This window comes from Colletes latitarsis, chromosome 13 (assembly GCF_051014445.1).
Source record: "Colletes latitarsis isolate SP2378_abdomen chromosome 13, iyColLati1, whole genome shotgun sequence".
NCBI lineage: Eukaryota > Metazoa > Arthropoda > Insecta > Hymenoptera > Colletidae > Colletes > Colletes latitarsis.
This window is the reverse complement of record NC_135146.1, coordinates 12,016,606-12,039,386: the sequence shown is the minus strand read 5'-3', so window position 1 is coordinate 12,039,386 and position 22,781 is coordinate 12,016,606. Positions and strand designations below refer to the sequence as shown.

Genomic DNA, 22,781 nt, shown 5'->3' with positions numbered 1-22,781 from the left:
ATCGAACGGAAAAGACATTTTCCTTTTGCCTGTGTCGTGTCGAAACCAGGGACGTATTCTCGCGTCCGCGGGCCACGGGGCAAGCACACGCGGGTTAAAAGAATCGGTCGTCTATGTCCAGTGGCGTAGAATCGATCTGGCGCGCGAGGCCGATTAATAAATTGCTTCCGTTCAATTATAGGCTGTGATAAATCGGTCCGTCTACAGGTAGTGGCCTGGCTCGTCACTGAGGAAATTGAGCGACGCTTGCACACACCGGCCCTTCACCCCCTACCAACCCCCTGCCCCCCTCTAGACACCGTCGAAACGCTCGTGTTACCCCGTGCACGTGCATACACACGAAGTTGGACGATGGAAAATTGAAAAGTTAGCCCCGACCGAGATTGACTCGCCGACACGACGTTGCTTGTACCGTACCTGGCCTGTTTCTAGACCGCGTTAAATTCGAGCAAACACGCCTGACGGGGGCTTTCCTGCAGGGAATCTGGCAATATCCTTGGCCTCGCGTTTTGCTCGGCCAGCGTCTCAGTCGCGTTTTTACAAATTGGATAAAAATAACGATTCGACTGGAAAACTTACTCCATGGAATTTTGGTAAATTTCTATTTCGTTGGAATCAGGAGTACAAAAATTGCATGTTTGAAATTAAAATTTAGTTTTGTTATCCTAAATGACATTTTGTCGACGTGACTTTTATGAATAAAAAAATAGTCTTTTACGAAAATGGATAAATTCGAGACTCGAAGGACGAAGGAAACCTACATTTTCAACTCTATTCTTATTCGATTTTTTAAAATATTAATACGTATTACTACGTGTTTCATATTTTCTAATGTCAAGAATCGAAGTCGGGATAATTCAAGTTAAAATATCAAATAATAATGTAATAATTCAAATAAAAAAACTGATATGAGCTATATTTTTATTGAATTTGTAGAAATATTAACACGTACTAATACGTATTTCATATTTTTGAGTGTCAAGGAATGAAATCGAAATAATTGAAGTTAAAAACTCAAATAATAATTTAATAAATACGATTGAGAAACGATTTGAACTGTATTCTTATTCAATTTTTAAGAATATCAACACGTACTAATACGTATTTCATACTTTCGAGTGTCAAGAATCGAAATTGAAATAATTCAAGTTAAAATACCAAATAATAATTTAATAATTCAAATTAAAATCCGATTTAAGCTATATTCTTATTGAATCTGTACAAATATTAACACGTAATAATACGTGTTTCATATTTTTGAGTGTCAAGAATCGAAGTCGGAATAATTCAAGTTAAAAACTCAACTAACAATTTAATAATTACAATTAAAAACCTATTTTGACTCTATTCTTATTCAATTTTTAAAAATATTAACACGTAGTAATACGTGTTTCATATTTTCTAATGTCAAGAATCGAAGTCGGAATAATTCAAGCTAAAATATCAAATAATAATTTAATAATTCAAATTGAAAAACGATTTGAACTCTATTCTTATTGAATTTGTAGAAATATTAACACGTAATAATACGTATTTCATACTTTCGAGTGTCAAGAATCGAAATTGAAATAATTCAAGTTAAAAACTCAACTAACAATTTAATAATTACAATTGAAAACTTATTTTGACTCTAGTCTTATTCAATTTTTAAAAATATTAACACGTAGTAATACGTATTTTATATTTTCTAATGTCAAGAATGGAAGTCGAAATAATTCAAGTTAAAATATCAAATAATAATGTAATAATTAAAATTGAAATTCGATTTGAACCCAAATCTTCTTGAATTTGTAAAAATATTAACACGTACTAATACGTATTACATATTTTTAAGTGTCAAGAATCAAAATCGAAATAATTCAAGTTAAAATATCAACTAACAATTTAATAATTACAATTGAAAACCTATTTTGACTCTATTCTTATTCAATTTTTAAAAATATTAACACGTAGTAATACGTGTTTCATATTTTCTAATGTCAAGAATCGAAGTCGGAATAATTCAAGTTAAAATATCAAATAATAATGTAATAATTAAAATTGAAAACTGATTTGATCCCAAATCTTCTTGAATTTGTAAAAATATTAACACATACTAATACGTACTACATATTTTTAAGTATTAAGAATCAAAATCGAAATAATTCAAGTTAAAATATCAAACAATAATGTAATAATTCAAATAAAAAAACCGATTAGAGTTATATTCTTATTGAATTTGTAGAAATATTAACACGTACTAATACGTACGATTGCAGAAGGTTAAACCTGTGTACAAAGATCGACTCACGGACCCGGGGATTTGGTGGGGCACGATCTAAGTAGCACCCCCCCTCGGAGTTGAGAAAAAAGGAGGGTGGTCTGGATGAAAAAGTTTGGGGTTGAAAGTTTCGCGGATGGATCGGCGCGGGTAGCGAAAAGGAGGAAGTGAAAAACGTAACGAATAAGAGACGACGCGAAAAAGTCTCCCGGGGGAAAAGGGAAAATGCTGTCTCACAGTTGGCCAATGGGAATCGAAGCCACAGAAAAGCCCTCGATGGAAACTCCGCGCTGACCTTTCCGCCCTTTCCCCTGCAATTTCCTCTTTCTTTCTATTTTTATTCGGCCCCTTCGTGCGGCAGCCCCGCTCTCTGTCATCCGTCAAAAAAGTCATAGCAAGCCGAAAAGCCGATCGCGCGGCACTCCGTGGGCTCCCCATTCTATCCCTTTTATCCCTGGGACACTTCTCTCTACGCCATTTTGAGACCACCTACTTTGCCCCAAAATTCATTATCGATGATATTATTTACCACGATTCGGTTGTTATTCCTCTCGAAGGAAATTAAAAATCTCTAACGACGACTTATGTTTTAGCTGGAATGTATTATACAAGTGGAATTGAGTACGATTAGTCAGACATGGCTGATCATTGCTGTATGTTTCTACTTGTGCTCTATTTTTATTAATTTTCAAACCCAATCGTTTCGAAATCAAACTATACCTTGTAATATATACTAGAGAATAATTTGAAGAAAATAAAAATAATCCTGGCCATTTGGTTTTTAATTATTCAATATTAAAATCCAGAAATCGTCGAATCAATTATAGTTTATATTACTCTTATCGTAAAGGACTCTATAAATGAGATATTCCTTAAAAGCAAATGTTTATGATACGTATAATAGTGACAATAATAATTGAATTTGAAAATTTCTCGATTACAAGTGGAATAAAGTACGCCTAGTCAGACACGTCTGACCATTGCTCTATATTTCTACTTGTGCTCTATTTTTGTTATTAATTTTCAAATTTAATTGTTTTGAAACTGAAGTATATCTTGTATCAGATACCAGAGAATAATTCGAACAAAAAATAGTTCTTCCCATTTTTTTTTAATTATTCAACCCCCCTAAATTCAAGAAATTGTCAAATCAAATACAGTTCGTTACTGTTATTGTAAACAACTCAAATTGTAAGGACAATAATAATCGAATTTGAATATTTCTTGGATGCAAGTGGAATTAAGTACGACTAGTCAGACATGGCTGACCACTGCTCTATATTTCTACTTGTGCTCTATTTTTATTAATTTTCAAATCCAATCGTTTCGAAACTAAACTATATCTTGTATTACATACCAGAGAATAATTCGAACAAATTAAAAATAGTTCTTCCCATTTTTTTTAAATTATTCAACCCCCCTAAAATCAAGAAATTGTCAAATCAAACACAGTTCATTACTCTCATTGTAAACAACTCCAAATGCAATGACAATAATAGTCGAATTTGAATATTTCTCGATTAAAAGTGGAATAAAGTACGACTAGTCAGACATGGCTGACCATTGCTCTATATTTCTACTTGTACTCCATTCCTGCTATTAATTCTCAAACCCAATCGTTTCGAAATCAAACTATACTTTGTAATATATACTAGAGAATAATTTGAAGAAAATAAAAATAATCCTGGCCATTTGGTTTTTAATTATTCAATATTAAAATCCAGAAATCGTCAAATCAATTATAGTTTATATTACTCTTATCGTAAAGGACTCTATAAATGAGATATTCCTTAAAAGCAAATGTTTATGATACGTATAATAGTGACAATAATAATTGAATTTGAAAATTTCTCGATTACAAGTGGAATAAAGTACGCCTAGTCAGACACGTCTGACCATTTCTCTATATTTCTACTTGTGCTCCATTCTTGCTATTAATTCTCAAACCCAATCGTTTCGAAACTAAACTATATCTTGTATCACATACCAGAGAATAATTCAAACAAATTAAAAATAGTTCTTCCCATATTTTTTAAATTATTCAACCCCCCTAAAGTCAAGAAAATGTCAAATCAAAGACAATTCATTACTCTCATTGTAAACAACTCAAATTGCAATGACAATAATAGTCGAATTTGAATATTTCTCGATTAAAAGTGGAATAAAGTACGACTAGTCAGACACGTCTGACCATTGCTCTATATTTCTACTTGTGCACCATTCCTGCTATTAATTCTCAAACCCAATCGTTTTGAAATCAAACTATACCTTGTATCACATACCACAGAATAATTAAAAATAACTCTGCCCATTTTTCTTAAACAAACATACTTCACTACACTCACTCGAGATGTTTTTGTTCCCAAAAATGAATCGTAGAAAATTAGACACGAATTATGGGGGAAAAGAAAAGAAAGGAAAACAGTTGTGTTTGGTTATCGAAAGGGGGGAGGTGAAGAGGAAGGGAAAAGTTTTCCAATGATCGTGGCCGATGCGACAGGGTGGAAAACTTAATGGTAGGCGGCCAGTTGGTTGTTTACCCGTCCTCAAGACCAACGTCACGGGAAAGAACGAAGAAGAATACTGGGAAAGGAGAATGGGGAAACGAGAAAAAGAGAAAAAGAGAAAAAGGTCCGATTCGGGAGATGGCACTCGACGAATTAAATTATGTGTTCCCGCCCTCCCCTCCGCCGGTTCCTCGTTTCCGGTCTCGCTCTGCCCCGTCTGGTTTCTCGAGGGCATGGAAAACACTGCCACCTCTGCTCCACGCGACTCGACTTGGTCTCGAAACTCGATAATGGGTGCTAATTAATTAATCGAACCAATGGAGCCCTTCCACGTGTCCCTCGAGAACCCTGGGATATCAGAGCTTAACCAACCAACCCCTACAACTCGTTTTCGATACTGTGGAAAATCATTTCGCGATCGAGAATTTTGGCCCAAAAGATACCTGAAATTTTTATCTTATTTCTGTGTATTTTCTGAAAACGAAATGGGTTGCAATACTTTGTTAATTTAACAGTTGCAAATGAACACGATTATTTACGAGAAATGATTGTTTCGTTAATGTATTAATTTCGTTATTTATGGTACATATTTTATTTTCTTTTTTTATGTAAAATGTAATGCTCTCTGTAATAGTTTCAGAAATGTATTAATTACTATATTTCTGATACTCGTTGTCGATATGGTTTAAAATATTTAATATGTAATTTCCTTTTCTTTTTTTTAAATTTTTATTCGACTCTTTTTATGTAAAATGCTCTCGAAAGTTTCTGTGAACCATTAAATGCCATAAATTATATTTTAATGTATTTCTGTATGGTTCGAAATTCGAGAGAATTTGTTTGCAAAATATGATTTGAATTTAAATTTAAAATACCAGGCTCATTACATCCATCCTCGACCAGCTCGCATTAATTATTTGCGTTAGACGCGATTTTCGTTGAATAGTAAAACATTTTATCGGAACAACATTCGCGACTCACGAATGATTTATTATAAGCAGCTTCATTCGCCGGAAACTATAATACGTAACGAGTTTCGTACGTGTATGGGGGCCAACCGTGTGCGTACGCTATTGTAGACCCGCGGAAACACGAGCTTTAACTGAAACTGCGGTAATCCTCTTAGTCTCCGCGGCGTTTATTAATTTTTAGGTTAAATTTGATCCGCAATCGAACGTGGAAAACAAGAAACGCACGAATCCAACGCGAGGGAAATCTGCACGTCGAAATCAGCTCCCTTTTTTCCGGAGAATTTTTACGGAGAATTCGTCACTTTGTGAAAAACGAGAAATAAGTTAACAATTTTAACCTGGAGAATAATTTAACGAAATAGTAGTTATTATTGCATGAAATATTTCGGGATATTTGCGATAGAGTCGCTCGATCGTGAAATTAAAAACCGATTTGAACTCGATAATTCGATAAGAATTGGATTTGTAAAAATATTAATACGTACTAATACGTGATTCATATTTTTGAGTGTCAAGAATGGAAAAAGAAATAATTCAAGTTAAAATATCAAGTGATAATTTAATAATTCAAATAAGAAAAACTGATTTGAGCTATATTTTTATTGAATTTGTAGAAATATTAACACGTACTAATACGTATTACATATTTTTGAGTGTCAAGAATCGAAAAAGAAATAATACTAGTTAAAATATCAAATAATAATTTAATAATTCAAATTAAAAACCGGTTAGAGCTATATTCTAATTGAATCTGTACAAATATTAATACGTACTAATACGTATTACATATTTTTGAGTGTCAAGGATCGAAATCGAAATAATTGAAGTTAAAAACTCAAATAATAATTTAATAATTACAATTGAAAAACGATTTAAACGCTATTCTTATTGAATTTGTAGAAATATTAACACGTATTAATACGTGATTCATATTTTTGAGTGTTAAGAATTGAAGTCGGAATAATTCTAGTTAAAATATCAAATAATAATGTAATAATTCAAATAAAAAAACTGATTTGAACTATATTTTTATTGAATTTGTACAAATATTAACGCGTAGTAATACGTATTACACATTTTTGAGTGTCAAGAATCGAAAAAGAAATAATTCAAGTTAAAAACTCAAACAATACTTTATAATTAAAATTGAAAAACGATTTAAACTCTATTCTTATTGAATTTGTAGAAATATTAACACGTAGTAATACGTGTTTCATATTTTCTAATGTGAAGAATCGAAAAAGAAATAATTCAAGTTAAAATAACAAATAAGAATTTAATAATTCAAATTGAAATACGATTTGAACTCCATTCTTATTGAATTTGTAGAGATATTAACACGTACTAATACGTATTACATATTTTTGAGTGTCAAGAATCGAAGTCGGAATAATTTAAGTTGAAATATCAAATAATAATTTAATAATTACAATTAAAAACTTATTTTGACTGTATTCTTACTCGATTTTTAAAAATATTAACACGTAGTTACACGTATTTCATATTTTTGAGTGTCAAGAATCAAAATTTAAATAATTCAAGTTAAAATATCATATAATAATTTAATAATTAAAATTAAAAACCGATTTGAGCTATATTCTTATTGAATCTGTACAAATATTAACACGTACTAATACGTATTTCATACTTTTGAGTGTCAAAAATCGAAATCAAAATAATTCAAGTTATAATATCAAATAATAATGTAATAATTCAAATAAAAAAAACCGATTTGAGCTATATTTTTATTGAATTTTTAGAAATATTAACACGTACTAATACGTAATTCATATTTTCTAATGTCAAGAATCGAAGTCGGAATAATTCAAGTTAAAATATCAAATAATAATTTAATAATTAAAATAGAAAGCCGATTTGAACCCAAATCTTCTTGAATTTGTAAAAATATTAACACGTAATAATACGTATTACATATTTTCTCATGTAAAGAATCGAAATCGAAATAATTCAAGCTAAAAACTCAACCAATAATTTAATAATTACAATTAAAAACCTATTTAAACTCTATTCTTATTCAATTTTTCAAAATATTAACACGTACTAATACGTATTTCATATAAGAATCGTAGGAACAATAACAAATATTTCAATTTTTATTACAATATACCGTAAAAAGATCGAAACAATTCAAGAACCCGATACAATAATTACATTCAACCCCCCAGCAAACTAACGAAACATCCCAAATGACTTACATGACAAACGCATCGAAGTAAAAAAGAAGGGGTGAGTTTGTAAAACCCTTTCAAGCCCGTTCGCGAGATGGCATCTTGCATTCTTCGCTTATCCTCATAATCCACGAATGAACGAACCTATAAGCCGTAAACAATGGTTACGCCCGCTACATAAGCCGTGTCAAATTATCAAGATATACATTCCTAAGGTTCTGCCGGTTCTCCTTGGCTGGTTGGCGGGGGAGGGGGTTGGGGCGGAAGAGCCGCAGGGATGAGAAACTCCACGCAGACACTCGGCCCCATTGCACCCTGGGGTCTCTATTAATGATATAATATTTCTTTGATTCACCAGGAGCTTCCACGTTAACAACCCCCCTGGCATCCCCTCTTTCTACCCCCTGCCAACCCCTCCTCGGAGCGTTTCTCGTTTAAAGGGGCTCGCGGACAAAAAAAAACGAGAGAGAAAATTGAAGGGTTGCGGGGGGATGGAGGTGACAGGGTGGGGGGAGGGTTGGACGAGTTCAAACGTAGTTTCAGGAAACCCGTTTCGCATCCCTCGTCGTCTCCTCGAGCAAACAACTCCGGGTCCTCGGTTCTGATCGTGGAAGACGAGATCTTGAGAGTTTATTTAAATCAGAAATAACTCTCCTTACCTCCCCGTCATTAATTCAGCGACCTCGGAGACGTGGCTGGACGCTTACGTTTCCATCAATCGTGGAAAAGCCGACTCGACGGATTATTACAAGATCTCCGCCCCCTTCCGGCGTTGTTTACAGGCAGACGACGCCACGAGTGTATTCGTTCGGTAATGGAGCGTAGTTTCTCATCAATGAATAAAATTCTGCTCTAAAGTTTCCAATTTAGCAGAAATTTTTAACATTTTCTTCATCCACGACCGAAGAACTAGTTTTACGATTCGTAAAATGAAGATATTTACACACGTCACCGATATATGGTGATTTATTTTTTAAGAAATTAATTGTGAATTTTTATTTTGGTATTAAATATGATGTATCTCTCGTTCTTGGGCCTGCATTTCGTGGCTGAGTCGAAATAAAGAAGGGATGGAGAGTTGCTTATAACGAATCATATCGTCAGAGTAGTTCGAGTCATATGTCGAGTCAAAAAACTGTTGCTTATAACGAATCATGATGATAGTAAGAGAGATTTGGTGCATCCAAATTGAATATCTTTTCATCTGTGAATGCAACTTTATATAGCTAGTTGCTTATAACGAATCATGATGATAGTAAGAAAGCTTTGGTGCATCCAAATTGAATATCTTTTCATCTGTGAATGCAACTTTATATAGCTAGTTGCTTATAACGAATCATGATGATAGTAAGAAAGCTTTGGTGCATTTAAATTAAATATCTTTTCATCTGTAAATGCAACTTTATATAGCTAATTGCTTATATCGAGAAAACAGTTGCTTATAACGAATCATGATGCTAGTAAGAAAGATTTAATGCATCCAAATTGAATATCTTTTCATCTGTGAATGCAACTTTATATAGCTAGTTGCTTATATCGAGAAAACAGTTGCTTATAACGAATCGTGATGACAGTAAGAAACCTTTCGTGCATTTAAATTAAATATCTTTTCATCTGTGAATGCAACTTTATATAGCTAGTTGCTTATATCGAGGAAACAGTTGCTTATAACGAATCATGATGATAGTAAGAAAGCTTTGGTGCATTTAAATTAAATATCTTTGTATCTGTGAATGCAACATTATATAGCTAGTTGCTTATAACGAATCATGATGATAGTAAGAAAGCTTTGGTGCATTTAAATTAAATATCTTTGTATTTGTGAATGCAACTTTATATAGCTAGTTGCTTATAACGAATCATGATGATAGTAAGAGAGATTTGGTGCATCCAAATTGAATATCTTTTCATCTGTGAATGCAACGTTAGACAACTAGTTGCTTATATCGAGTAAACAGTTGCTTATAACGAATCATGATGATAGGAAGAAAGATTTAATGCATCCAAATTGAATATCTTTTCATCTGTGAATGCATCTTTATATAGCTAGTTGCTTATATCGAGAAAACAGTTGCTTATAACGAATCGTGATGACAGTAAGAAACCTTTGGTGCACCCAAATTAAATATCTTTTGATCTGTGAATGCATCTTTATATAACTAGTTGCTTATATCGAGAAAACAGTTGCTTATAACGAATCGTGATGACAGTAAGAGAGATTTGGTGCATCCAAATTGAATATCTTTTCATCTGTGAATGCAACTTTATATAGCTAGTTGCTTATATCGAGAAAACAGTTGCTTATAACGAATCATGATGCTAGTAAGAAAGATTTAATGCATCCAAATTGAATATCTTTTCATCTGTGAATGCAACTTTATATAGCTAGTTGCTTATATCGCGAAAACAGTTGCTTATAACGAATCATATCGTCAATATGAGTCTTGTCACACATCGAATCAGGAAACATTTCTGTAGGATTTAACAAAGAAAATCGTATTTGAAACAAATGATATAATTATATAAAGGAATTTGAAGCACACCAAGCAATGTTTTTTCACAAATTAATATCATATCGTTCTTTCTCGAACAAAACATTTTCGATCCTAGCATTCAACAAAGTACACTAATTTATTGAGACTGGACTAGATGAATATTTGTTAGTATACAGAGATGCATATATTGGAGATCAATGAGAAAAATAGACGAATGATTTGCGTGGAGAGTCGTTTTCTCGATGTTTAGGTCCCCGCCGGGTCCAGGCGGTATTCCCATCCGAATCGTGATCCTGGATTACCACACGTAGCCCCCACCCACGCACCTTACTCACCGCAATCTTCTCGTCCTGGTAGCACAGGAGCTGCCGCGTTCACCTTACGATGGCTATAAAGACGTTATTGGATCGAATTCCCGTGCCACGCCGTAAACAACCCCCCACAGCCGCGAACTCCATGCGTGGCACGTGTGGGTGTGAGCACATGTCCTTCCCTAACACACCACCGAATCATCGACGAGGTCAACCTTACCATTTTTAGACGATCCTGGGCACAGAGATCGATGTCTCGTTTATAGAATATTTCAATTTAATTTTTCACAAAATTAGAAAACTCGTTTCCCGTCGATAATGCGTTAACTTTCAGTTTTCTTGGTGGTATGATCCATATACGAGTCATAGACAGTGAACGTGTTAGTAATCTTAAATGCGAGAGTTAAATTTTTACTGAAATTTTGTTGGTCGGATTGAAACGTGGTGAGAGTGTTATCAGTGTATTGGCGAGGTTCTCCCGATGAAAACGAGTACAAACACGATATCATTCGGACAACTTTTAATTATACGTAATTGAGAATTTTTCAAAAATTGAGTAAGCCAAAATGTGGTGAGAGTATTATCAATGTATTGGCGAGATTCTCCCGATGAAAATGAGTACAAACATGACTTAGTTCGGACTACTTTTAGTTCTGATTGACTCAAATTATTTTTGAAAAATTCTCGATTAGGTATAATTAAAAATTGTCTGAATGGTGTCGTGTTTGGACTCGTTTTTCTCAGGAGAATCTCGCCAATACACTGATAATACTCTCGCCACATTTTGGCTTGCTCAAACTATTTTTGAAAAATTCTCGATTAGGTATATTTAAAAATTGTCCGAATGGTGTCGTGTTTGTACTCGTTTTTCTCAGGAGAATCTCGCCAATATACTGATAGTACTCTCAGCACGTTTTAATTTGTCCAACAACCAGACTTCCAGTAAAAATATTCCGTTTTTTGCATCTGTAACGAAATTGTCTCTAACAAAATGGAGACTCAGGGTCTTCCCAGCAGCGAATGTTTGATCTTCGCAGTAGGAGGAACGTGTACAATGGGAAAAATAGTAAATACCGGAGTAGGTGTATGCAGGCACGCGTGGGCAACGTATACAAATGCGAAGGAAGTTTCGCAGGACAGGACGTCCCAAAGGATCAAGGGGAAAAGCCGCTTCTGTCCTCGAGCGAGGACCAGAAAAGAGGAAGCTCATCGTCCTTCTCCCGTTTCACCTCTCCTCCTTGTCCACACACATCTTCCTAGACGCTCGATCAAAATTTATTCACACGCAGCGAAATTCTCGACGGGCTACGGACTGGGACGAAACTGTTTCGAAAGTAGCAATATTTCTTTGGTATACTTTCCGAACTTCCACTGTGGAACATTTTTCACGCCCAATGGAGCTGCTGTTTTCACAAGCAAACTACAGGATTTCGAACTCCTCCTTCGTTTCTCCGGAATTAAGGGTGTTTTCTATCGTCTTTTTTGGTATTTTTTTTATAAAGAAACTATGCAAATTCTTGCATCGACCGTTCGCATATACAGGGTGTTCAGTCTGAGGAAAATTTTAATGAGAGATTCTAGAGGCAACAAGACGAAAATCAAGAATACCAATTTGTTGATTGAGGCTTCGTTAAAAAGTTATTAAATTAGTTTTCGTTAAAAGTTATTGTTAAAAGTTATTAATAAAATTTGTCCATGTACAGGAATGTATGTACATACACTAGGATCCCCGTAACTAAAAATAATTTTAAGGGGAATGGGTGTATGTTTCGTCAGACGTTATATTTTCAGTTAGGAATTTTTTTCTCGAAACTGGGCGGGAATTCGGGGGTATGTCTATTGACCAAAAATACTTGTAATTGCCCCCTGCAACTAAATATAATTTTTTTAGTATGATTTGAAATTTTTTAATTTCGTCAAAAAATTTCGGTACCTTCTCGAATTTTTTTCTCGAAAATGGGTAGGAATTCGAGAGTATGTCTACTGACCAAAAATGGTTGAAATTAACCCCCGTCAACGAAAATAATTTTTTCAAAACGATTTGAAATTTTTTTTTTTCGATGAAAAATTTAGGCACCTACCCCCTGTCGATTTTCCTTAAAAATTGGTTCTTGATTTTTAATAATTTTGTTTGGCGTCCTACAGAAAAATTGTTTAATACTTTTTTGTAGGTATCTATGAGCTCTACTTCCCCCCAAAGTTTCATTGTAATATATTCAGTATTGTAGCAGTTATGGCTATTTGAAAATTGGGCCATTTTTATGGGGTTTTTCTCATTTTTCGGGGCGAAGAATCAAGTTATCGAGTATTTTTAGAATTTCTACATATTCTCCATCAAAATACGCGTAATTTGGCTTTTTAAACATTAAAATCCTCCAATCCGTTCAGGAGTTATGACATTTTAAAGATTCGTATGAAATTTCGAGGAAGCATTTCTGGCCTTAAATTATATTTTAGGTAAGGAATTTTTTTCTCGAAAGTGCGTAGGAATTCGAGGTTATGTTTATTGACCAAAAATGATTGTAATAGACCCCTGCAACTAAAAATAATTTTTTTAGAACGATTTGAAATTTTTTTTTTTCGCCCGAAAATTTAGGCACCTACCCCCTGTCGATTTTCCTTAAAAATTAGTTTCTTATTTTTACTAAATTTATTTGATGTCGTATGGAAAAGTTGTTTAATACTTTTTTGTAGGTACCCATGAGCTCTACTTCAGAAAAAAGTTTCATGGGAATATATTCACTATTGTGAGAGTTATGGCTATTTGAAAATTGGACCATTTTTATGGGGTTTTTCTCATTTTTCGGGGCGAAGAATCAAGTTATCGAGTATTTTTAGAGTTTCTACATATTCTCCATCAAAATACGCGTAATTTGGCTTTTTAAACATTAAAATCCTCCAATCCGTTCAGAAGTTATGACGTTTTAAAGATTTACATAAAAATTCAGTGAAACATATCAACGCTATGGTCAGACATTATATTTTCAGTAATGAATTTTTTTCTCGAAACTGTGTAGGATTTCGGGGGTATGTGTAATGACCAAAAGTGATTGTAATTGCCCCCCGCAGCTAAAAATAATTTTTCCAGAACGATTTGAAATTTTTAAATTAAATTTTTTTTTAGTAACTTTTTAAAAAAGTCTCAATCAAGAAACCGATATTTAAATTTTTCCCAGATATGGCGGAATACCCTGTATATTACTTCTCCATCTTCTATTACACCTTAATTATTTCCCAGCATTTCTTTGATATCATAAAAATGATTCAAAATTCTCAAAAAAAAAATCACAATGTTATAGAAATTTCATTCATTCACCATAGATCTTTCCCTGCTCATTGGCGACGAAGACGGTCGTTTCCCCGGAACTTCTCGCCCCCGTGGCATTCGCGTGAACGATTGTTTGTTCCTCGAAACGGTTCCAGAGCGATTAAGAGTGCATCCCCGTGGCCATTAATATGGATGAGAGTCCAAAACGAAACAACTGCGTGTGGGATATGGATAATGCAAGGGAAACAATGAAACCGTTAAATATTAATGACGAGTCGGAGAAGCTGGACGAAGCGAAACGGGCAAAAGGGACGATTAGACCAGGGGGCGGGGGTGTGGGTGGCAGGATGGGGGGGTGACATCAATGCAAATGCATAGACGACAAATGAATAAACGCGTTCTATCAAAATTCCACCCCGTTGCAATTTCGAGTACCCCACGCAGTCCCGAATGGAAATGTGCACGGGGCACGTGGGCAGATTTTCCGTCCGTTTCGTCGACGATTTACCCCCCCTCCCCCTCCCGCGCCCTCTGGTGAATAGATCATTTTCCGAAATCTCACAGTGCAGGTTTAATCGGTGAACAATAGCACGGTCATTGGTCGATTTAGCTCGATAGCTGACCGTCTCTGAACGCGGCGCGCGTCGACATAAGGACCCGCTCCGCGTCCTCGGCAGAAATCCACGCGCAGAATTTACCCTCGATTCGAACGAAAACCCAATTGCTCGTCTCTATGCGTCATTAGCGCTGGAAACGGAGTTAACGGCGTTAAATTCAGAACGGGGCTCGTCCGGTCGCTACATTATTCCCGCCTCTGTGTGCGTCCCCGCGGCCGCGCGAGCAAATTTTACGGGCTGCGTGGGATTTCGCACTGTCCCGTGCGTGATTTCGAGCGTGCGTGTGCGCGCAAGGCGGCCAGACCACCCTGCGGAACGATGGAAATGCGAATGAATGATCGTTCGTCCCCGTCAAACTCGATTTCCGCGAACAAACTGTACCGGTTTTTTTCTCCAGCCACCCCTGCGGCCGTTCCCCGCTCGACGAAATTTCGAGCCTCGACTAATGAAGTCCTTTCTGATCCGCGTTTTTACCGCATTGATTTTCCTTCCAAGCGATTGCCTCGCGATTCGCGGCGACCGGGTCTATTTTAACCCGGAAATGCAAGGACGACATAAACGTTTAACGAGGGGAAATATTGTCGATGTATTGACCTCTGAATCTGGCGTTGACTCGCTCGCTGTCCGATCTCTCGGTGGTGTATTCAATAGCATGGTGGTATGATCCATATACGAGTCATAGACAGTGAACGTGTTAATGATTTTTCATTTTTACTGGAACGTTGTTGGTCGGATTACACGTAATTGAGAATTTTTCAAAAATTGAGTAAGTCGAAATGCGGTGAGAGTATTATCAATGCATTGGTGAGATTCTCCTGAGAAAAACGAGTACAAACACGACACCATTCGAACAATTTTTAATTATACGTAATTGAGAATTTTTCAAAAATTGAGTTAGCTAAAATGTGGTGAGAGTATTATCAAAGTATTGGTGAGATTCTCCCGATGAAAACGAGTCCAAACACGACACCATTCGGACTACTTTTAGTTCTGATTGACTCAAATTATTTTTGAAAAATTCTCGATTAGGTATAATTAAAAATTGTCCGAATGGTGTCGTGTTTGGACTCGTTTTTCTCAGGAGAATCTCGCCAATACATTGATAATACTCTCACCACATTTTGACTTGCTCAAACTATTTTTGAAAAATTCTCAATTACGTGTAATCAAAAATTGTTCGAATGGTGCCGTGTTTGGACTCGTTTTTATCAGGAGAATCTCGCCAATATATTGATAATACTCTCACCACATTTTAATTTGACCAGCCTGACTTCCAATAAAAATTTTTGCATTTAAAATTATTAACGCTAGATTTAGAAGTGAATTTGATGGTGTAAATTTATCTGAGTTAATTTTTTCTGCAATCTGTTTTCAAGAAAATGTTTCATACGCTGTGCTCTGATTTCTCTGATGGTCTGATTTAATAAAAGATAGTATAAAATGAACTAACAAAATATTTTCTTATAGTTTAAAGCTCCATCTCTCTATTAAATAGTACTATTTGATAGAAGATAATAAAGAATGGCCAAAAAAAATATTTTCGTATACTTTAAGGGTCTCTCCTCTCTATTAATTAGTACTATTTGGTAAAAGATAGTGAAAAATGGAATAAAAAAATATTTTCCCACAGTTCAAGAGTTTCCTTACGTATTCCTAAAATTCTACTACAATAGGGCTTCTAATTTCTCAAATTGAAAACTTTAATTTCAACGCTATTACACGAGAATCCCCCCTTAATGTAATCGAATTGTTTTGTCTCACCCTGTATACAGGATATTCAGCCATTCCTGGGGAAAATTTTAATGGGAGGTTCTAGAGACTAAAATAAGACGAAAATCAAGAATACTAATTTGTTGATGGAGGCTTCGTTAAAAAGTTATTAACATTTAAAGTTCCGGCAGAACAGAATTTTTTTTCTCGAAAATGGTTAGGATTTTGGGGATATATCTATTGACCAAAAATGATTATAATTGACCCCCGCAATCGAAAATAATTTTTCCAGAATGATTTGAAACGTTTCAATTTTCAGGGCAACAGACAGTTCTGATCAGACATTATACTTTCAGTAATGAATTTTTTTCTCGAAAATGGTTAGGATTTTGGGGGTATATCTCTTCACCAAAAATGATTATAATTGACCCCCGCAACTGAAAATAATTTTTCCAGAACGATTTAAAATTTTGTAATTTAATTTTTTAATAACTTTTTAATGAAACCTCAATCAACAGGGATTAAAATTTCAATAGGAGACTTTAGAGATCAAAATAAGACGAAAATCAAGAACAGCAATTTGTTGATCGAGGCTTCGTTAAAAAGTTATTAACGTTCAAAGTTAAAGTGTGCAAACCATCGCGCGAACGCAGATTGCCGTTCCACAGGCGGAACTTTAAACGTTAATAACTTTTTAACGAAGCCTCCATCGATAAATTGTTATTCTTGATTTTCGTCTTATTTTGCCCTCTACAATCCCCCATTAAAATTTCTCCCGGCCAAACACCCTGTGTATACGTTCCCGTAAATTTTTATCGAACCCGAGCGACGTTTGCTCGCAATTTTTATACCGCGTTATTTATTTTATCTATTTATTTACGAGGTCGAAAATTGTTTTCGAAAATGTTTGTTGAAATTTCCCCCGGGGGGGGCGTTCAAAGCGTCGAAAGTCGATGTTGATCGAGCGACTGTTTATTCTCTGCCCGGAATAATAATTCTTTTTTTCGTATCTGGAATTAATAAAGAAAAAATTTATTAGAAAACATTTCCCGGCGACCGATCTGGCTAGAACGTAATAATAAAATAATCCCCGCGTTCCGGGCGGGGTGGCGGCATTGTCGATCTTTTGTCAAAAGTCCCGGGGGGGGGGGGGGCAAATTTTCTTTATTAAATTCCGTTTCGACCGTCTTTAAGTATTCAACCCCTTCGTTCTTTGTAACGCGGCGAAACGCGAGCAGCTCTCCCGATAATTCGGTACCTTTTGTTCGCCCCCTCCCGCCCCCTCCCCCGGTCCATTCTGTTCCCTGTATCTCCCGAGGATCGAATAATAAGCCATTGAATTCGTAAATATGAGACCCCGGGTAAATCGTTTTCCTCTCGTTTCCCCGATGCGCGACGTACCTTTAAGTAATATTGATTCCAACTGAAAAAAGAAATATGGCGCGGAATATGGCGCACGAGAGACGGTCGGGTGGGCGGGGGGAGTGGATCAGAAGCGCGATGCAGATGCAGCGTTTCCTCTCAGCCGACGATTGGAATGGATCGCGGAAAAAGGTGGAACGTGGGAGAAATTGAGAGACGCTGGGGTACAGAATGTTTATGCAGAATGTCGTCGAACGTAAGGGTGGTTTCCACGAGCAAACCAGCCGAAAAGAATGTCATTCCCACCCTCACGTACGATTGTGAACGGTTCGCCAGTTTTGATTTTTATTTTCAGTCGGAGATTAAGAACGTAATAAGAAATTTTATGGGGAATCGGGGAGAGCAAAGTTTGCAGAAATTGAATCACGGAGATAATTTTGTATTAACATTTGAATTCCCGCGAGTGTCCCGGTTTAGATTACAAAAAGAGTCCTGGGAAAGTTGCAGTCGCTCGAATTAAACTTCCTGACTCGGGGCTAATTTCGTTCAATTTAAAAAGAAAACTGGAGAAATTTAATCGTTCGTAAGTTGATGTTTATGTTGAGAATTGTTTTCAGTTTTGCAGCTTCGAGATGTCTCGTTAATTTAGTCTCAGTTCTCGTTTACGTAAGAAAAGATAGATGAAAGAGGTCCAATTGTTTTGGGGATGTTAATGTACAGTTTGTTAATAATTAGTATGTGTTATAGTGAGGTGGATGAAACGGAGTTTTTGTGTTTTCTGTTGCAGGCATTTTTGGAAATGGCGGATGAGAATGCTGCGGCAACAATGGTGAGCTATTATGCATCTTGCATCGCCCAGCTCCGTGGCAGAGCAGTCTACGTACAATTTAGCAATCATCGGGAGCTCAAGACGGATCAAACACACACTAATAATGCGGTGAGTGGACACACAGACTGATCTCTCATTTTGTTGCATCGATATTTCGTTTATTTAATTTCTATCTCGTAGAAATTACCACCTTTCAATATCTAACTTGGAAATCTTCAGGATTATTTTGTTTATGTCTTTAATTTCATCAACGTGAACAGAAGGAACGATAAAAATGACAAGTTTTGTTCGAAAATATGTTACGAAACTTTTAGACTGTAGGTGTATCAGATTTGAAGTGTTTATTTCATGAGTCGAGGTAGGAATTGTTTCATTTATCGAGGTAATACTGTATACATATGAATGTAGGAAATATCTGAACTTTTTTAATAAATTCCTCTCAAAAACGAGTTACTAAATTCGTAGACTGTAGTGTATCAGGTTTGGAAGTGTTTCGTTCATGAATCGAGGTAGGAATTGTTTCATTTATCGAGGTAATACTGTATACATATGAATGTAGGAAATATGTGAACTTTTTCAATAAATTCCTCTCGAAAACGAGTTACTAAATTCGTAGACTGTAGTGTATCAGGTTTGGAAGTGTTTCGTTCATGAATCGAGGTAGGAATTGTTTCATTTATCGAGGTAATACTGTATACATATGAATGTAGGAAATATGTGAACTTTTTCAAGATATTACTCTCAAAAACGAGTTACCAAATTTGTAGACTGTAGTGTATCAGGTTTGGAAGTGTTTCGTTCATGAATCGAGGTAGGAATTGTTTCATATATCGAGGTAATACTGTATACAAATGAATGTAGGAAATATGTGAACTTTTTCAAGATATTACTCTCAAAAACTAGTTACCAAATTCGTAGACTGTAGTGTATCAGGTTTGGAAGTGTTTCTTTCATGAATCGAGGTAGGAATTGTTTCATTTATCGAGGTAATACTGTATACATATGAATGTAGGAAATATGTGAACTTTTTCAATAAATTCCTCTCAAAAACGAGTTACCAAATTCGTAGACTGTAGTGTATCAGGTTTGGAAGTGTTTCGTTCATGAATCGAGGTAGGAATTGTTTCATTTATCGAGGTAATACTGTATTCATATTTTTGATACATGAATTCTCTCAATAAATTCCTGTCAAACGTGAGTTATTATTCCCAAACCATTTATCAAAATAGAAACTCCAAACCACCAACATATGAAACAGTCTCTTCCATGAATCGAGGTAGGAATTGTGTCATATATCGAGGTAATACTGTATCCATATGAATGTATAAAATATATGAAACAACTTTCTCAACATATTCTTCTCAGAAACGAGTTACCAAATTTGTAGATTGTTGTGTATCAGGTTTGAAGTGTTTCTTGCATGAATCGAGGTAGGAATTGTGTCATATATCGAGGTAATACTGTACCCACATTTTCGACATATGAATTCTTTCAAAAAATTCCTGTCAAACATGAGTTATTATTCCCAAACCATTTATCAAAATAGAAACTCCAAAATACCAACATATGAAATAGTTTTTTCCATGAATCGAGGTAGGAATTGTTTCATTTATCGAGGTAATACTGTATCCATATTTTCGACATATAAATTCTCTCAATAAATTGCTATCAAAGGTGAGTTATTTTCCCCAAACCATTTATCAAAATGGAAACTCCAAAACACCAACATATGAAACAGTCTCTTCCATGAATCGAGGTAGGAATTGTCTCATTTATCGAGGTAATACTGTATTCATATTTTTGATACATGAATTCTCTCAATAAAATCCTGTCAAACATGAGTTATTATTCCCAAACCATTTATCAAAATAGAAACTCCAAAATACCAACATATGAAACAGTCTCTTGCATGAATCGAGGTAGGAATTGTTTCATATATCGAGGTAATACTGTACCCATATTTTTAATGCACGAAACAACTCCCAACAAATTCTCCCCACATTCCAATTATTGTTCTCCTCTTTTCAATCAAAATCGAAACTCCAAAATACTAATATTTGACCAAATACACAAAATATTGAGTTAGTAAAGGAGTCGACGCGTTTAAGAAGCTTGTTGGACCCGAAACGTGCAAGATGACGTGTATTCAAGGATATTTTTTACCGAAATTAGTATTAAAAAAGATCGTTTGAGAGAGTGGGAGAAATGGCGGATGCCTAGAACCAGTGCAGTTCCTTATGACTAAGGGAACCGTGTTTCTACGTCTACCGGATGAATATATGAAAACCAAGCGGCGCAGTAATTTTCAGCAGAGGCTAAAGAAAGCAGAGGCGCTCTTTGGATCCGCGCGAATCCCGGAGTTCGCTCTTCCATATTCAGTTATTGCGGAGCAGTTCGCGCAATTACTTTTTAACGAGTGGCTCGCTGTGCCCTTAATATTTTCATAATTTCGCCCCGCAGAGACCCGGAGCGTTTTTCACTCTTTTTCTCTTCATTTTTTTTTTTTTTTTTTTCTATACGCGGAACACGCGTACAAAAGCGCGAAAAACATTCTTTCGTTCCGTCGCGAACGAGCGAATTCTAAACGACATTTCCCAGACAGACCTAATTCATTCAGTCGATGGCTCTTTTTACGTAAACACGCGAGACGGCGAGTCCCGATTAGGCATTTTTGTTTCATGCACGATGTTGGAAAAACGTAAAACGTGATCAAAATTGTGGATGCAGAAACTGTTATTAATAAAAATAGTCCTCACAACTGGGTAAATTTAAAGTTGTTGAAAGAAATGGTCGTCACTGATTTTTAAAACAATAATTGTTTTTTACATCAACAATCCCATCTATACAGAGTGTTCGACCACCCCTGGGAAAAATTTTAATAGAAGATTCTAGAGGCGAAAATAAGACGAAAATCAAGAATACCAATATGTTGATGGAGGCTTCGTTAAAAAGTTATTAACAATTAAATTCAAAAATTTCAAATCGTTCTGGAAAAATTATTTTTGGTTGGGGGGGTCAATTACAATCATTTTTGGTGAATAGATATACACCCAAAATCCTACGCATTTTCGAGAAAAAAATTCGAGTAGGTTCTGAAATTTTTCGGGGGAAAAAAAATTTTTCAAATCGTTTTGGAAAAATTATTTTTAGTTGCAGGGGTCAATTGCAAGCATTTTTGGTCAACAGACATACCCCCGAAATCCTACTCAGTTTCGAGAAAAAAATTCATTACTGAAAACTTCATGTCTGACCATAGCGTTGATATGTTTCACTGAAATTTCATCCAAATCTTTAAAATGTTATAACTTCTGAACGGGTTGGACGATTTTAATGTTTAAAAAGCCAAATTACGCGTATTTTGATGGAGAATATGTAGAAATTCTAAAAATATAAGAAAAGTTGATTCTTCACCCCGAAAAATGAGAAAAACCTCGTAAAAATGGCCCAATTTTCAAATAGCCATAACTCTCACAATAGTGAATATATTTCAATGAAACTTTTTTCTGAAGTAGAGCTCATAGGTACCTACAAAAAAGTATTAGACAACTTTTCGATAGAGTGTCAAACAAAATTACTAAAAATGAAAAAGAAATTTTTAAGAAAAATCGAGATTTTCGTCTTATTTTGGCCCCTAGAATCCCCCATTAAAATTTTTCCCAGGGGTGGTCGAACATTCTGTATATGTCTAGTGTAACTTTTAATATTTCATGATAAATTAAAACCAATGTATATATATAAAACCATTATATACGAATTATATGAAACAACTTCTTCAACATATTTCTCTTCAAAACGAGTTACCAAATTTGTAGACTGTAGTGCATCAGATTTGAAATGTTTCTTTCATGAATCGAGGTAGGAATTGTTTCATATATCGAGGTAATATTGTCCCATATTTCTGACACATGAAATAAATTCCTCTCGAAGGCAATTTATTGTTCCCACACATATATATTGCATATTATTCTCAATTGAATAAATTGAAAACAATTTTACAAAAAAAATGGTCGCCACTGATACCTAAAAAATGAATTGTTTTTCTGCTAAGTGAACAACCCCCAACTATACATACATCTGACTTATAATATTTAACTACAATTTATTCGATCCGTGAGATGGAATAAAAATTTTTATTAAAATAATTTCGTGAAATTCGCCAGTTAATTCCTAAGTAGAATTCCCCGTTTCTCCTCGAATTATACGCCAGCTGACGACCGTAGTCTCGATCGATTAAATTGTCACGATTAACGGAGGGTATTCGA

General features: G+C 35.2%; 1 protein-coding gene across 14 annotated transcripts in view; it reads left to right on the top strand.

Annotated features, from left to right (window-relative positions):
* Heph (polypyrimidine tract-binding protein 1 heph) overlaps positions 1-22,781 on the top strand; it is a 710,257-nt gene that overhangs the window by 568,354 nt on the left and 119,122 nt on the right. For all 14 annotated transcript variants that reach the window (XM_076780654.1, XM_076780652.1, XM_076780641.1 and 11 more), the window contains one exon: positions 18,478-18,627. In XM_076780654.1, the coding sequence (XP_076636769.1) occupies positions 18,478-18,627 (150 nt within the window). The remainder of the gene's footprint in view (positions 1-18,477; positions 18,628-22,781) is intronic.